Consider the following 17,739-nt stretch of genomic DNA (forward strand, 5'->3'; position numbering starts at 1 on the left):
TTAGCTCAGCGGCAAAGCGCCTGCCTGGCAAGTGCAAGGTCGTGAGTTCGGTTCCTGGTACCGGAGAAAAACCAAAAAAAAAAAAAAAAAAGAGAGAGATGGGGTGGGGCAGAATAACTTTTTAAATTACTTCTTTTTTCTTAAATGTGTGTTTGTCTTACTTTTCTCTCATTGCTGGGACAAAATACCTGACACCCAGTGTTAAAGAGGGAAAGGTTTATTTAGTTTACAGTTTGTGAAGGTTTCAGTCCATAATCAGCTGGCTCCAAGGCAGGGTGGTATAGCAGATGAACCATTCATGGTGGCAGTGGAAGACAGCAAAAGCAACAAGACCAAAAGGGAGGAACAAACCTCTTTTCTGTCCCTTATATTGTATGCAAGCTACCCACCCTAGATGGGTGTAGCACTCACACCGCTAATCCCAGCACTAGACAATGAACCAGTCAGAAACTCTAGATTCAGCTGCTTTTAAAAAACCTGTTACACCCCACCCCACCCCCGCAATGATCTCATGAGACTTTGGGGCAACATCCTGACACAAACCATAACATTGCACCCCTGGCCTCCGAAAGACTCATGTACATCCCTTTTGCATCCCTAAATGCAAAAGGCATTTAGTCCATCTCCAAGAGTTGTCAAAGTCCTAACAGTTTCAGCATTGCTGAAAAGTCTTAAGTCTCAAGTTTCCTCTGAGATTTAAGGCAAACTCTTCACTGTGAGCCTCTGTACAAATGGAAAGAAAGTTAAACACTTCTGATATTCAGTGGCACAAGATAAACATTTCCATTCCAAAAGTTACAAACAGGGATACAAAAGAATGGGACCAAAGCAAGTCCAAAATTCAGCAGGGCAGACATTTAAGTACTGTAATTCTATGTGGAGCATCTGAAGCAATGTGGCAAGTCATGAACTCCAAAGGGCTTGGGTGGCTCTGCCCCTAAGGCACTGCTGGTGGTTGTAGCTCCCATAGCTTCTGTCTTGGGCTGGCTTTGCTCCCTCCTTGCAGGTTTCCTCAAATGATCCACGTTCCTGTCTTCTCCAAACTTCTGGAGTCTCCCCTGCACCTTTGGCTTCACATTCACAGCTTCACACACTGCCCTCTCTGGGGCATACTGCCTGGCCTCCCAGGCCTTCTGAAATCAGGATGGAAGCCTTCTTAACCCTACAGCTCTTGTGTTCTGCATCCACTTAAAACCACTGCCAGGTGGATTATACTAAGGTCTACTGCCAACTGGAGCAGTAGCCAGGCTTCCTTCTGTTTTGGCTGTAGGGGTCAATTGCCTGTATTGCTGAGCACTCTGAGTCCAACTCTGAAGAACAAATTCTCTAGGCTGCTGCCATTTTGGAACATGGTGCTCTGCAGCTTTTTCCTCAAAGCAAAGTCTTTCACTTTTACAGTTTTGGGGCTGCAAAGAGTGGAGACTTGCTGCTTCTTGTGATGCCCTCAGACCATCTGTTATAGTCTCCTGTTTTTTCTCAGCAATCAAGATCTCCCCTGCTCTGTCTTTGCAGTTCACAGCTTTACTGGAGCTTTCTTTCTGGCCAGACTGTCAACATTTAAAATCATTCTGCTGGGCTCCCTGCTCTTGATTCCCAACATAGATCTGGCTAAAAGCCCCTAACAGTAGCCATGTCACTGCTTCAATGTCTAACTGCCTTGAAGTTTCTTCTACCAGATTAATTAGTCTGCCACCCTTAACTTCAGTCTCAAGCAATGTCTCTGCACACAAGCACAATATAGACAAACTTTCTGCCAATCAATAACATACATCATCTGGAGTCCAGCAGCCAGCACAGTCCTTCCCAGCAGAAACCTCCTGAGCCTGGTCTTTACCAGCAGGATTTCTATCAGCCTTCTGGTCTTCTGAGCTCTGACCAGAATCTCCCATACAAAACAGTATAATGCATCTCAGTTCTACTTTTTTAGCCTGTCTCAGAATATTTCCAATCTTTTTCTCACAGGCTGTTCCCAAAGGCTCTTGACCTATATGGTCAGGTATAGTCACAGCAGTGACCACTTCTCTGGTACCAAATTCTGTCTTGGCTACTTTTCTTGTTGCTGAGACAAAATATCCAACACCCAGTATTAAAGGAGGAAAGGTTTATTTAGCTCACAGCTTGTGAAGGTTTCAGTCCATAATCAGCTGTCTCTAAAGCAGGATGTCAGGGCAGAAGGGCAACTGTTCATGGTGGCAGTGGAAGACAGCAAAAGCAAGACCAAAAGGGAGGAATAAGTGTCTTTTCCCTCCCTTATACTGTATGCAGGCTACCTTCCCTAGGGCAGGTGTAGCACTCACACTACCAATCCCAGCACTAGACAATGAACCAATCACAAACTGTAGATTTAGCCACCTCAAAAAAGCCTGCCCCCACCCCATGACCACATAAAGTTTTAGGGGGACATCCTGACACAAACCATAACAGTGTTATAACGTTGATGCAAATCCTGTGGTCACCCCCAATGCTGGCACAGCAAGATCAGTGCCCACCTATCAAGAGCTTCTTCTGCAGCAGGCAATCCTACTCTGTCGTGGCCAGTGTGGGTTCATTGCAAGTAATGTTAGCTTCGTCGATCCTTTGTGAAGTGCTCTGGCCACAGATCCCCAGCACAGGTTTCTTGTGGCCCTGCCTTTGCTGTGGTGGCAGTCCAAGACCAGTTCCTTCTGTCTGGGCAGCAACATCTGCTATGCCTCAATCAATCCTTTCATCCAGGGATCACATGATTTGTACTTGTACTTGTTTTGATGTAGTTTGTACTTCAATATTGTATTCTTTTGGCTCCCTTTTTTCTCCTGTTTGTTTGCCTTGCCTGCTGGATTAATTCTGTTTAGGTTGATGGAATTGTAGTCCTCGTTATCTTCTCCAGTGTCCTTCAGAATACTTTGTAGAGCTGGTTTGGTGGTCATGCCATTCTTCATTCTTTTTCAAGGAAGTATCTTATTTCTCCATTGATTTAAAAATATAATTTTGTGGGGGTACGTCAATCTGGGTTGAAGGTTGTTTTCTTTAAGGGCTTGAAATACTTTACTCCAAGCTCTCTTTGATGTAAAGCTTTGTGCTGAGAAGTCTTCTGTAATTATGATGGGCTTTCCTTTATAGGTGATTTGTTTCTTTTCTCTAACAGCTTTTAATATTCTGTTCTTGTGTTGAATTTCTGAAATCTTGACTATTACATGCCTTGCTGTAGTTGTTTTTTTTTTTCATCATGGATAATTGGAGTTCTGTGTGCCTCACTTATCTATATATCAAATTCTTTTTCCCTGTCAGGGAAGTTTTCTGCCGTGACATCTGTGAACAGATTTTTTGTCATTTGAGCTATCTCCTGCTTTTGTCATTGACTCTAATCAATCTTAAGTTATTCTTCTTTGCATCATCTAGCAGCTGCTGGATTGACTTCTCCTTGCTGTTTTTAAGAAATCTTTCTTTTCATCATCAATAACCACAATCTTGTCTTCTGTATCTGATATTCTGTCCTCATACTGGCTCATTCTGCTATATATACTTTCAATAGAATTTTTAATCTCCTGGATATCTATTTGAATGTTTTTCATAGATCCCATTTCTTTCCTATATTGGGTGTTCATAGTTTCCATCATTTCTCTAAGCTACTCTTTTCTTTCTTTCTTTCTTTCTTTCTTTCTTTCTTTCTTTTAATCTGTATCTGCTCTGGAGTCTCTAACCGTGTCATTCATTATGGTCACCACTTCTGTAGTTATCTGAGAAATTATTTCTGATTTGATTTTTTTGTAGAGCCTTGTTAATTTGCTTTGTTACTTTCACTGCTACCACTTAAGAGAGTCCAGGTGGGTGATGTTCAGATAGCCCTACCTCATTGCCCCCTTCGTTGAGCTGGCTATCTGGGATTGCATCCTGTTTAAGTGTCTTCTCATTTTCTCTATCTTTTTTTTAATTTAGTTGCTTAGATGATGCTTGTAAATTGCTTATGTTGAGTAACTCTGTTGCTAGTATTTAGAATCCTTAGGAAATGACTACTTCTCAGAGATGTCTTCAAGATATAGCTGGCTTTTGGGTTTTGAGTCTGTTGCAAGATCCCACCTCTTCAGTTTATTGGAGATGAGAAGTTACTGCCTACTTGCCCCAGCCCCTGGTTGTTTGATACTGTCCTGTAATATTTTTTATGACCCTTAGGCAATCTCAATCTTGGTATTGCAGGAAGAACAACTGGTTAGAACAATTATGTCACTTTGGCTAAAGTGGTACAATCAGCAATAACAATAGTATCAAGTACTGCCTACAAAATGACACACTGAGGTAACTATTAATGTGCCACTTTTAACCATAAGAACTAGATTTGTGGTTATATAACCATGTTGGTTTGGGCTTATTTTGCAAGGGGGAACAATAATAATATAGGACACATATTTTATAAGATTATTTATAATAGTCACCCAAAGAATGATATCCAAGAGAGTACAGGAAATCTGTCCACACACCAAGACCAAGGAATCCAGCTGAGGACCTGGATCCCATGGAAATGCCTTGCATGAGTCCAGCTGAAGGCCTAGAGCTCATACCAATGCCCCCCACAAATCCACCTGGAGGCCTAGAGCCCATAACTATATCTCATGCAGGCCCATTTCATGGATCTGCACTGGGAAGGCCCAAAGGTTAGTAGTAGAATCTAGAAAGTCTGTGCCAACAGGATGAAGGATCTGTGCTAGCAGGCTGAGGGATCTTCCCTGGAGCCAGGAAATGATGCTCAGAAGATCCAGAGCTCCCCCAAAAGGTACCACAACCATCTTCAGCAACAGTGAGATCCTGAGCTCCTCTGATGATCAAAATGGCGGAGTTCTTATCAGGGAAGCCAATGCAGCAAGCTTCTCCAGGAGACTGGCAGTGCACCATCTTCCCCTCCAGAGCCAGAAAGTGATGCTCAAAGTGAGGATCAGAGCTCCCCCAAAGTGAACCAAAGCCATTCTCAGGGATGTCCTGAGCTCCTCAAAGGATGAAAACAGCCGAGTTCATCAGGAAAGCCAACATGACAAGCTCCTCCAGCAGAACCAACAGCTCCTTACAGCTTCCATCAGCTCCCAACAGCCTAACTACTTCTTTTCCAGTTCTGCCTCTTATGGTGCTGGCAACAGTCACCAGGTGGAAAGGATATTGTGAATGTTGCTTAGAGACATATGAAGACCTTGAAACTGTAAATGTGATTTAGTACTTAGGGATGGCTGATTGTAAAACTGTGAATATATTTTCTATTTAAACTTTAGCTTCATCTGATTATGGTTTATAACTGGACAATTACATCTTTTTTATTTTTTGGTTTTGGGTTATTCTGTTTTGTTTTGTAGTGCTGGGGATTAAACCCAAACCTTCCACTGAACTACATCTTCAGCCCAGAATATTTTAAACTTTAAGAACACAAAGGAAGAGGGGCTGGGGATTTAGCTCAGTGGCACAGCGCCTGCCTGGCAAGCATGAGGTCCTGAGTTCAATCCCCGGTACCGGAAAAAGAAAAGAAAAAAAAAAAAGAAAAAGGAAGAAAATAAATACTGAAAAATAATTTTAATCATTGAGTATTGACTGAGCACCTACTGTGTACTAATCATTGTGCTGGGCTAATAGCATTTGGAAAAAAAAAAAAAAACAGTTCCCTACCCTTACGAAAATTACATTCTGTGGAACAAGGGAGAAAGAAAAAAAAATTGAGTATATAGAGTATATATTGACTATGTACAGAGAATATTAGAACAGTCCTATGAAGAAACAGAAAACAAGAATGGAGATGTTGCTGTTTATTTAGAAAAGAGGATACCTGATTGATAGATGACATCTGAATGGAGAATTGAGATAATAAGACATGCAGGTATTAAAATAAGAGGAAAAGCCCTAAACTGATAGATGAGCTCAACACCTGGTAGAGGCCTGGGCTGAACAGTGATAGAAGAAGTGCTTAAGCTGTGGCCCAATCGTGGATGTTTTTTAAAGGTAGGGGGAAGAGGATTTGTCTGGATTTATCGCCTGTGGAAGTGAATGGCAAGTCAAGGTGGCTATATTTTGGGCATAAGCAATTTAAAAATTGTACATTATTTACTAATAGGAGGAGAATAATTGAGGAAAATAGAAATTCTTCAAAGTAGTAGAAAGAAATAAAATAGATGAATGGGCATGTAGAATGAAGAGAATTCTGAAGATGGAAACTGTTACAGTTTTTAGCCTATGAAAAGAACAGGAGGTTTGGATCCAGGTTTGGCAGGTTCAGGTCCTGGCTTTCTGTCCATGTAACCTTGGGCAAAGTCAGTGCTTATTAATGTTAGCTGTTATTATTTGAATTGTTAACTTTTAAAATAGAAGGTGAGCATAGTGGTACATGCCTGTTATCTCAGCATTTAGGAGGCTGAGGCAAGAGGATCACTGTGGTTTGAGCTGGCCTACACAGCTTAGCAAGACCTACTCTCAGTAAATAAAAAAGTATCTTCATACTCTTATAAAGATTTAGAGTCTTAAGACTTTTTAATGACCTAAAACTCATTAGTATTTGTTGTGTGATTTTCTTGTATATTTTATATAATAAAGGAAAAAGTATAGTTGCTTTAAAGTTGCACTTACTTAGCAGTTGAAATATCTCAGAAGTAATTGAGAATGGATGTTTCCCCTAATAGTGGTTTCTGATCCTGATTTAATGCTTAGAAAATATTGGGGAAAAATAAATATGAAAAATCAGTCCACTGGTGGCTACAAAGAAGGAAATTTAGTAGAAGTAAATGTTAGGAATGAAATTTAAGATCATGTCTCTTAACAGTTTTTCATTCATGTTTCTTAGTTATTAAGAATAGAGAAAGTATTTGTTTTAAAAAAAAAAACAAAAAAAACAGTCACCAGGTGGGCCTCCCACACCCAGCACCATGCTTACTCAGTTCAGCTGGCAGTTATAAGTTGACTGTCAGTTTTCAGTCCACTGCAATAACAAAATCTAAAATGAACCAGAAAATTATATGCAATAAATAAGCCCTCAATATGACAGTTTTACCCTCAAGGGAGAAAACTTAAAAGGGGTGAGGAGGAAACAATAGAGGAATAGAAGAAGAGCAAGAGATTGGAAACAAAGCTGGAGAAGTAAGGAGGGTCATAGTTTTTTTTTCTGGTGGGTTTTTTTGCTCTGTTCTTAAAAACAGTTGCAATTATAACATCTTTCTGATGGATTGACCCTTCTTTCCATGTGAAATGTCCTTTGTCTGTGGCACACTCTTCTGGTTGTTTTTCTGGCAGTGTAGCTACCTCAGCACTCCTGTGGTAGATGTATACATGGCCATCTTGTCCCATCCTCACTGTTCATGTGCTAGCACCTTTAGGTGTCTAGGTGGGTCTTGGTTTGGAGGTTTTTAGTCCAGGCTGAAAGTGTTGACCATAGATTGAAGTACTGAATTTATTCACATTTAGTGTTAGTTTTTGGACAGTTAGATCTGTGCCTGCCCTTTTGCTGTTTATTTTCACTTGCTTTTTCCTAAGAAGCTCTCCCAGACCTCTCTGTGCTGGCCCCTGGGCCCGTTTCCCCTGGGATGCTACCCAGAGCTACTTCACTAAAAAATCCTGGTGTCTCTGAATTCTCACTTGTGTGACTGGCACCGCCTTTTCCTGCAGATATTTTATGTCAGAAAGAGAATGTTTCATGTCAAATCAATACTCTTTTTCTAGTGCATCAAATTCCTTTCCCCAGGCTGCCAGGAGCTTTCTTTCCTGGTCTTCCTGTGCAGTTCCAGCCCACCTTGGAATTTTGCACACATTAGGGTGAGCCATTAGTGAGATTCTGAACCCCCTTCAAGACACGAGGAGAGACTGCCTTGAGCTATTGTGGCCTGAGCACCTAAAAGAAATGGACTTTGTTTTCGTAGTTCCTGCTTAGCAACCATGCCTGTCTCCTCTGCTTGGCATTTCCAATGTTAGCTGACTTGTGAACCCACTCCTGGCATTGGGCACCAGCTCAGAGCTCTGGGGATCCTGCCCAGTACAGGAGGAAGGGCCAATGGAGCAGGGAGCACTGCCCTCACAGGGAGTGCTATCAGGCTCCCTGGAAGACACATATCTGGGCTCCTTGTCAAAGTCTGCACTTGCTCTCATGTGCAGTAAAATTAGCACGTTTTTTCCTCTTTCATAATAGCCTCAGGAAATCAGTTTATTTGTAATCATAAGAGTCTTCATGGTGGTAGGCACCAAGATGGTGGAATGCTAAGCAGCAGAGAAAGAGCTTCTTTGAGTGTTGCTGTCTAGATGCTGGAATATAGCACTGTGAGGAAGACAAGAAGGAGGGATCTGAAGCACAAATTGAAACTCATGGAAAGTGAAGAAAGAAACTTCAATGAAGAAGGAAGTAGCCAGCAGCACTTTTTCCCTGAGATGGGACTCACTGTGCAAGAGGAGTGATTCACACCTGTGGACACCTGGTGAATGCTGGTGACCCTAGAGGCCTCCATGGAGAGACACAGCAACGGAGGGAAGCAGTGGACATGAAGGATGAAACTACTTGGTGGTGAGTGCTGAGGGCTCAGTCGTCACTTGGGAGACAGCGATTGGCCAGGGACCATCTTGGAGAGCAGGCTGAGCTCAGAACTCAGAGCAACTGCTAGCTCTATCTAGCGGCTCCAAGCTGGGCTCAGGCCCAAGGAAGGTGCGCTGACAGTTGCAGGCGAATGAGTCTGGTCTCAGCCAGGAGGTGCAGACTCACTGAGATTATCCACTACCCCACCAAAAAGCTACTGCTGGATTGCTGGGATAAATCAACATAGATTAGGACTCTGTCTCCACACATTGTCTACCAGTGACAGCAGAGACAAACCTGGAAGTGGACTTTTTTTCTCTCTGTCTCTCTCATGTGTGTCTTTTGTTGTGGTAGTGGTGGCTTTGTTTTTTATTTTTCTCCTTCATTGTTTGATCTTGTTTTTATGATTGTGAATGTGGTTTCTAGCCTCTCTGTGGTTGTTGTTCTGTTCTGGTCTGTTCTGGTCTGGTCTGGTCTTCTTTTTAGCTCTTACTTCTCTCTTTCCCTCCAGTCTTCTGCACCAGTTTCCCAAAGTTAGTGTGATTCCCCTTTGTCCCTGAGCCTTACTTCTAATTGCTGCTGCTGCTTCTTCTTCTACCTCTTTATTTTTCCCCTAACCCCTTTTAAATTTTAACCCCTATGGGTAAAATTGCCATATTAAGGATTTATATACTGCATATTGTTTTCTGGTTTGTTTTAGATTTTGTTATATAACCAGATATCTACTACATGTGGTTAAAGGTGGCATATTAATAATTACCTCAGTTTATCATTTTCTAGGATGTCATTGATGCTACCTTTATTGCTGATGGTACCACTTTATCCAAAAGTGACATAATTGTTCTAAACAACTCTTTTCTGGTAGTCCCAGATTGAGATTGACTAAGGGGTATAGAAAGTACTGTGGCACAGTGCCAAAGAACCTGGGGATGGGCCAAACAGGCAGAAAGTTCTCATCCCCAACAAACTAAAGAGGTATGACCTTGCAACAGACTCAAAACCCCAAAATCAGTCACACCTGGTAGATACCTTGGAGAAGTAGTAATTTCTTAAGGATTGTAAATACTAGCAATAAAGCAACCCACCATAGGCAATTCACAAGCATCACCCCAAGAATTAAACTAAAGAAAGAAAAGAAAATGAGAAGACAGTTAAACAAGATGCAGCCCAAGACCTCCAGTTCACCAAAGGCAAACCCAGGGGACAGTGAGGTAGGACAGTCCAAAAGCCTGGCCTCTCTGAAGTTGTAACAACAAAGCAATTGAATGAGACTCTAGAAAAGATGAAATCAGAAATAATTTCTCAGATAACTGCAGATATGATGTCCACAATGAAAACCATGGTAAGTGACTGTAGCGCAGATACAGACCAAAAGATAGAGGAGCTTAGGAAAATTATGGAAGTCATGAATGCTGAGCATAGGAAAGAAATGGAATTCATAAGGCAGACTCAAGCAGATATCCAGTAGAATAAAAATTCCATTGAAACTATCCACAGCAAACTGAGCAAATGTGAGGACAGGATCTCAGATATAGAAGACAGGCTTGCAGTTAACAATTATGAAAAGAAAGATTTCTTAAACATAACAAAGGACCACGAGAAATCAATCTAGCAGCTGCTAGATGAAGAAAAAAGAATAAAGATTGATTGGAGTGAGTGAAAAAGCAGAAGATAGCACAAATGACATTTAAAAAAACTGTTCACAGATGTTATGGCAGAAAACTACTCCAATAGGGACGAATAATTTGACATACAAGTAAGTGAGGAATATAGAACTCCTATTAGCCATGATAAAAAAAAACTACAGCCAGGCATATCATAATCAAGATTCCAAAAACCCAACACAAGAGTAGAATCTTAAAAGACTGCTAGAGAAAAGAAACAAATCACCTAAAAAAGAAAGCCCTTCACAATCATAACTGACTTCTCAGCATAAATCCTCAAGGACAGCTTGGTATGAAATATTTCAAGTTCTAAAGGAAAACAACTTTCAACCCAGATTGACGTACCCCACAAAACTATCTTTCAAAACTAATGAAGACATAAGATACTACCATGAAAAAGAACATCTGGGGAACTTTATGACCTCCAAACTAGCACTCTAAAATGTTTCGAAGGACACTGTGGAAAGAGATAATAGGGACTACAACCCCATGAATCCCAACAGAAGAAATCCATCAGGCAAGGCAAACAGAGTATAAAAAGGAGGAGGGAGCCAACAACAGGAAAACAGTCTGACAAAGATAAGTCAGTACGTATCAGTTATCACCATCAGTGTCAATTCAGTCAAAAGATAGAGACTGGCAGAATGGATCAAGAAGCAAGATCCAACAATATGCTGCATACAAGAAACATATTTAATGCAAAAAGAAATTCTTAGACTGAAAGTCAAAGGATAGAAAGCAATACTCCATGCAACGGGAACCCAGAAAAAAGCATGGGTAGCTAATCTGTTTGCAGACAAAGTGAATTTCAAGCTAAGACTGATTAAGAGTCAAGGAAGGTCACTACATCCTTGTAGTGGGAACAATCCAAGAGGAAGAGATAACAATCATAAATATATATGTAACAAATACCAGTGTACCCAACTATATAAAACATATTAACAAACATGAAAAATCAAATAAGTACTAATACAATTGTATTGGGGGATCTCAGTACCCCACTGTCACAGACAGATCAACTAGACAGAAAATCAACAATGAAATGTTAGAACTAAACCAGATTTGTGAACAGATGGACTTAGTAGATGGCTACAGAGTGTTCTACCCCACAACATCGGAATACACATTCTTCTCAGCTGCACATGGTATATTCTCCAAAATACACCACATACTAGCTCATACAGCATGCTTAAGTAAATGTGAAGGAACTGAAATTATCCCATGCATATTACCAGACCACAGTGCAATGAAATTCAAAACCATAAGGACTTCATAAACACGTGGAAATTAAGTAGCACCTTCCTGAACAACCAATGGGTCACAGATGAAATTAAAGGAGAAATTAGTTTCTACAGTTAAATGATAATGACAGTACAACATACTGGAACTTATGTGACACATTGCGAGTAGTCCTAAGAGGGAAATTTATAGCAGTGAATACTCAGGAGAACAGAGCAAGTACACATAAACAACTTAACGGTGTACCACCCACTTCTAGAAAAAGAAGTGGAGGCAAGTACACATAAACAACTTAACGGTGTACCACCCACTTCTAGAAAAAGAAGTGGAGAAGTACAAGCCAAAAGCTTGTACAAGGGAAGAAATAATAAACATCAGAGCAGAAATTAATGCAGTGGAGACTAAGAAAGCAATACAAAGAATCGATGAGTTAAAGACTTGGTTCTTTGAAAGTTTAAATAAAATTGACAAACTCTTATCCACCTTATCAAAAAAAGGAAAGAAAAGTCTCAAATCCATGCATTTAAGAATGAAAAGGGTGAAATCACAACAGACCCTGCAGAAATCAAGAAGATCATCTACACCTTCTTGGAGAAGTTGTATTTTAATAACATGGAAAATGCAGAAGAAATGGACAATTTCTTAGATACATATGAATTACCAAAGCTGAATCAAGAAGATATAAAAATCTTAAATAAACCAATATCAATCAATGAAATTTGTCTACCAACAAAGAAAAGCCCAACCCCTGATAGATTCACTGCTGAATTCTATAAGAAATTTAAAGGAGACCTAATACCACTACTTCTGAAACTCTTTAATGAAATTGAAAGGGAACCAATACTCCCAAATTCATTCCTGGAAGCAAGCATTACCCTGATACCAAAACTGGAGAAGGACCCAGCTAAGAAAGAGAACTACAGGCCAATCTCCTTCATGAGCATAGACACAGAAATTCTCAATAAAACACTGGCAAACAGAATGCAGCAAATCATCAGGAAGATTATGCACCATGACCAAGTGGATTCATTCCAAGGATGCAGGGATAGTTCAACATACATAAATCAAAAAATATAATACACCATATTAACAGAGCCAAGGAAAAAAATACGATCATCTAAATAGATGCAGAAAAAGCTTTTGTCAAAGTCCAACACCCATTCATGATAAAATAAAAACCCTATAGAAAACTAGAATAGATAGTTTTTATCTCAGTCTGATAAAGGCCATCTGTAACAAATGAACAGCCAACATCATACTAATGGACAAAAATTTTAAACTTCCTAAAATCACCAACAATACAAGGATGTCCAGTGTCTCCACTCTTATTCAACATAGTCCTGGAAACTTTAGCCAGAGCAATTAGACAGGAGAAGAAAATAAAAGGAATAATTATAGGAAAGGAAAAAGTTAAATTATCCTTATTTGCAGATAACATGATACTCTACATAGAAGACCCAAAAAGCTCCATTAAAAAACTGCTAGATTTAATAAGCAAATTCAGTAGTGTAGTTAGATACAAAGTCAACACTCAAAAATCAATAGCCTTCCTGTACATGAATAACAAACTCACTGAGAGAGAAATTAGGGAAATGGCACCTTTCACAATAGCATCCAAAAAACAATGAAATACCTAGGAAACAATCTAATAAAGGATGTAAAAGACCAATACACTGAAAACTATGGTACTCCGAAAAAGGAGATTGAAGGGGATATCAGAAAATGGAAAGATATCCCTTACTCTTGGGTAGAAAGAACCAATGTATTGAAAATGGCCATACTTCCAAAACTGTTATACAGATTTAATGCAATTCTGATAAAAATTCCAACAGCATATCTCACAGAATTAGAGAGAATAATCCTAAAATTCATTTGGAACCAGAAGAGACCCAGAATAGGAAAGGCAGTTCTGGGTTACAAAGACAAGGCAGGGAGCATCACAATCCCTAACTTGAAATTATACTATAAAGCTACTGTGAGAAAATCAGTGTGGTACGGGCAAAAAACACAAACCAGACCCAAAGATCAACAGAATAGATTAGAAGATGCAGAAACAACTCCAGACATACTCAGCCACCTTGTCTTTGACAGAGGTGCCAAGCACATTCACTGGAAGAAAGATAGCCTCTTTATTAAATGGTGCTGGAAAAATTGGCTGTGCACATGCCAGAGATTAAAATTGGACCCATATCTTTCACCATGCACTAAAGTCAAAATGGATCAGAGATCTAAATACTAACACAGAAACATTAAATCAGCTGGAAATAGGTAAAAGTCTTTACACTGGTGTTGGCAAAGACTTTATGAATAAAAGCCCAGTGGCACAGGAATTATCACAAAAAAATCAACAACTGGGATCTCATCTTTTAAGAAAGCTTTTGCACAGCAAGAGAAACTAACAGAGTGAAGAGACAGCCCATAATGTGAGAAAAAATGTTTGCCAGCTTTTCCTGAAAGGATTATTATCCAGAATATATGAAGAACTCAAAAAAATCAAACCTCCTAGACTTAAAGAGCCAATCCAAAAATGGGCATCTGAGATGAATACACACTTCTCAATTAAAGAAATACAAACAGCAAATGAATATAGGAAAAAATGTTCAACATGTGAGTGATGCAAATTAAAACAACACTGAGATTCCATCTCACCCCGGAAGGAATGGCTATTATCAAGAAATCAATAACAAATGCTTGAGGGGCTGTGGGGAAAAAGGAACCCTTATCCACTGTTGGTGGGAAAGTAGACTGGTGCAACAACTGTGGAAATCAGTGTGGAGATTCTTCAAAAACCAGGATTGGAGGTCCCATTTGACCCAGCTATTCCCCTTCTGGGTATCTTCCCAGAAGAATTAAAAACCATTGTACAGCTATATTATGCGCACCCTGTTTATAGGAACACAATTTGTAATAGCTAGATCTTGTTAATAACCTAAATGCCCATCAACAAAGGGATGGATAAAAAAATGTAGTCTTTATATACAATGGAGTACTACTCAACCATGAAGAAGGATAAACTGGAGGCTTTATATGTAAATGAATGCAACTTGAGACCATACTCATAAGTGAAATAAAGCAGGTGCACATGTGTAAACATCATATTGCCTCCCTAATATGAGAAGCTGAAAGAGTAAATAAGATCCAAAATGTACAATAGATATTGTAAAATGGGAAGAAACTGTTCATAAGGAAAGAGAAACTGGGGGAAAGAGTCTGGGGAAAGGGAGAAAAGTAGGAAGGGAAAAACAAAAGAAAAGGCATTTAAGATAGTTATATACTAATTTCCCTTTGTTCTTGGAAAGAAAGGTTTGTGCTAATATTGTTTGGACAATTAAATGTCTGTGTCTTATACTCTGAATAACTAATTTAAAGATAACAATATGTGATCTATTAACCATTGTTGCCCTCCTATTATCTTGTTTTGAAATTTTGTGGGGTTTTTTCTCTTTAAAAAGAATAGTCTTCATACTTTTTGAAAGTTTGGTACTCATTTTGTCCAGTCCTCATTTTGTGATTTCAGTGTTTTGCTTACCATGTCATTCTTAGTTTTTCAGCACTTTGGCCAGTGATTGGGTTAACACCCTTTCTGTTCTCTTTGGTCTTGGGATTGCTGACTTCATTGACTTTCTTGGGGAAGGTAATTCTAGTAGAAGTGATGGAGTCGTATTTGAGGGCTCTTGCCTTTCCAGAGCTGGGAAATACTACGTAATTATGCTTTTTGTTCTTGATCCTTGAATGGTAAAATTGGAGATTTGGTTTATCTTGTGTGTTTTAGTCAGGACTCTCCAAAGAATAAGAACCAATAAAAGAAATGAAGATATATGTAGAGAGCTGTATTGTAAGTGATTGACTGTCATGCTATGGAGGCTGAGTAGTCTTGTGTTGCTCTGTCTGCAAACTGGAAGCCCAGGAAAGCTAATTGTGCAAGTTGCAGTCACAACCTAAAGATTTGAGAACCAGGAGAACTCATGATGTCAGTACCAGTCTAAGTTCAAAAGTCCCAAGTAGCAGGGGTACCATTGTCTGAGGGCAGCATTGGATGTATATCCCAACTCAGGCAGAGAGTGAGTCTGCCTTGCTTCACCTTTTGGTTCTGTTCAGGCTTTCAAAGATTAGATGAACCCCCACCCCATTGGGGAGTGTGACCTTACTCAGTCCACTGGTTCAGATGCTGATTTCTTCTGGAAACATTGCCATGGACATGACCTTTGACCCCTCAAGTGGTCAAATAAAATTAACCATCACAGGTCCACCTCTTGTCAACCTAGCACTGAGAGATATCTCCTTAAAGCGTACTTAATCTGCAAGTGAAGGCAGTAACATGACTATAGCCCCACTTAACATGACATAGCTATTCTGTGTACAACTAGTCCCCTGCTCAGAAGAGGAGATGAAGTCCTTCAGTGATGCTCACTCTTCTTTAATATCCTGTGACATAAATACTGTTACCTGAAATGAGTAACACTAAAGGTGGACACAGAGTCAGTCTCGTGTTAATGATAAGGGGATAAGTAAAGGGTACAGAGACCTTGCTTAGTGTACCTATAGTGCATCATGATGGAGCAGGGGAGGACTCCCTGCTAGGAACACCGTGGCTCTTGTCTCTGAGTGGCTGTGCGCTGAGAGTTGGTGCTTGTAAACACCTCCTTCTGCTGCCCACACCATACCCCTTTATCTTCAGCAAGCACCTCAGCAGGTCATGGATCTTCACCCAGTGAGGTGACCCAAATCTTCATTCCTGGAGCTCTAGGCCATTTGTAGTCTGGCCAGGACTGGGTTGTTCTAAGTTCCTGTTGACCTGAAGACGTCCTGAATTCCAGACTGTCTCTTCCTTACCTCCACTATGGAATAGTAGTCCTGTTTTCTGCTGGTCATCTGGATCCCTTCAGAGCCACACCCCTCCCAGTACACTAAACCCCCTCTTAGCTGTATGACTCAGAGACCTAAGGGGCCTGAAAACAGCAGGGACTGGGGCTATTGTGTCTCCTGGTGGAAGTATCACCCCTCTGGAACTAAGACCTCTAGGCCAGCAGAGCATAAAGTCATGTGGACAGAAAGCAGAACCTTTGCTGAGGGGTCACTGAGGGCAGTGGTGAGTGGGGCCACTCCCATTTCTACCCTTTGGTTCCTGGACTTGGGAGTCCTGGTCATGGGTCAAGCACTGCCCTATACTGCACATTGATTCCAGCCCCTCCTGGAGAACCTTCTTACTTCACCCCTGTGAGTGTTGGTGCTTGGCTGATGCTGGAACAGAGCTTTCAAAAGGCCCTTCCACCATTTCATCAAAGCCACCTGTTCAGAATGGTAGGGAAGATGGCAAGGCCAGTGTTTGTAATCCCAGCTCCTCAGGAGGCTGAAGCAGGAGGATGGCAAGTTGGAGTCTATCCTGAGCAGCTTCATGAGACCCTGTCTGAGCCATAACAGCAACAACAACTTTTGAAAGAGCTGGAAATGTAACTCAGTGTAAAGGCCCTGGTTCAGTCTCTAATACCAAAAAAATATTTTTAAATAATATGATTAATCTTGCTTGGTTTTGAATTTAAATGCATGAGTAATAAATGCTATGTGTGTTCTTGTGTCTTGCCTCTTCAGGCACTGTTAGGTCTGTGGAGTTTATTGAAGTTATGCCATTATTTAGTTCAACACCAAATGGATATTGAAAGCAATAGTGTGTGTGACTCAGCGTAAAGCGCACACTTTGTTCTGGGTCTGGATTTATGAACCTCTCTGCTCCAGCTGTGCTCTGTGAACCTCCCTGCATGTGTCTTACCTAGGTGGGGCTTCATCTACATAAGGGGTGAAATTGTGAGCCCAGCTTTTCTGGATGATGCCATGCCATCAGCCATCTCTCAGAGCAGTGGTGCCTGGCCCATCAGTGTGCAGGAGTGTCCTTATTGCCCCATCTCCTCGGTCACATGGGAATTGTCAGAGTGCTGTTTTCTGGCCATTGCGGGGCAGGTTCTTTCCCTGGTGAACAGAGGGTCTGCTGTGTTACTGGGCTGCCCACATCCTCTTTACTGCCTTAGTTTAAAATGTTCTTTTTCCACAGGATGATGTAATGATGCCACAGAGAGTGAGGCTGCAACACCAGGCTGCTGAGCAGCACCCAACCAGTGTAAGTGCCACCCCCACCGGGCCTCGGCCACCTTGGTGAAGTTCAGTGCGGCTCTTGAGGTGGGGTTTTCTTAGGGTAAAAAGAATGTGTGTACAGGGAGGGATTTGGGGTGGTAGCTCTCTAAGCACTGAGAGGTCTTCCTTGAAGAAGAGTGTGCTTCTCATTTTGGACAGCAGCTCTCACTTGAAAATGGATGTGGAAGGGCTGGTTGAATAGCAGCTGAG

The 17,739-nt window shown here is 40.8% G+C and overlaps 1 protein-coding gene across 4 annotated transcripts in view; it reads left to right on the forward strand.

Moving 5' to 3' along the window:
* B3gntl1 (UDP-GlcNAc:betaGal beta-1,3-N-acetylglucosaminyltransferase-like 1) overlaps nt 1-17,739 on the forward strand; it is a 106,669-nt gene that overhangs the window by 24,940 nt on the left and 63,990 nt on the right. For 3 of the 4 annotated variants that reach the window (XM_005407178.2, XM_013506005.1, XM_005407179.2), the window contains exon 5: nt 17,450-17,515. The exons of the other annotated variant lie outside the window; for it this stretch is intronic. In XM_005407178.2, coding sequence (XP_005407235.1) covers nt 17,450-17,515 — 66 coding nt within the window. The remainder of the gene's footprint in view (nt 1-17,449; nt 17,516-17,739) is intronic. 4 annotated transcript variants of the gene reach the window in all.

This window comes from Chinchilla lanigera, unplaced genomic scaffold (genome assembly GCF_000276665.1).
Source record: "Chinchilla lanigera isolate Chin_1 unplaced genomic scaffold, ChiLan1.0 scaffold00105, whole genome shotgun sequence".
NCBI classification, from domain to species: Eukaryota; Metazoa; Chordata; class Mammalia; order Rodentia; family Chinchillidae; genus Chinchilla; species Chinchilla lanigera.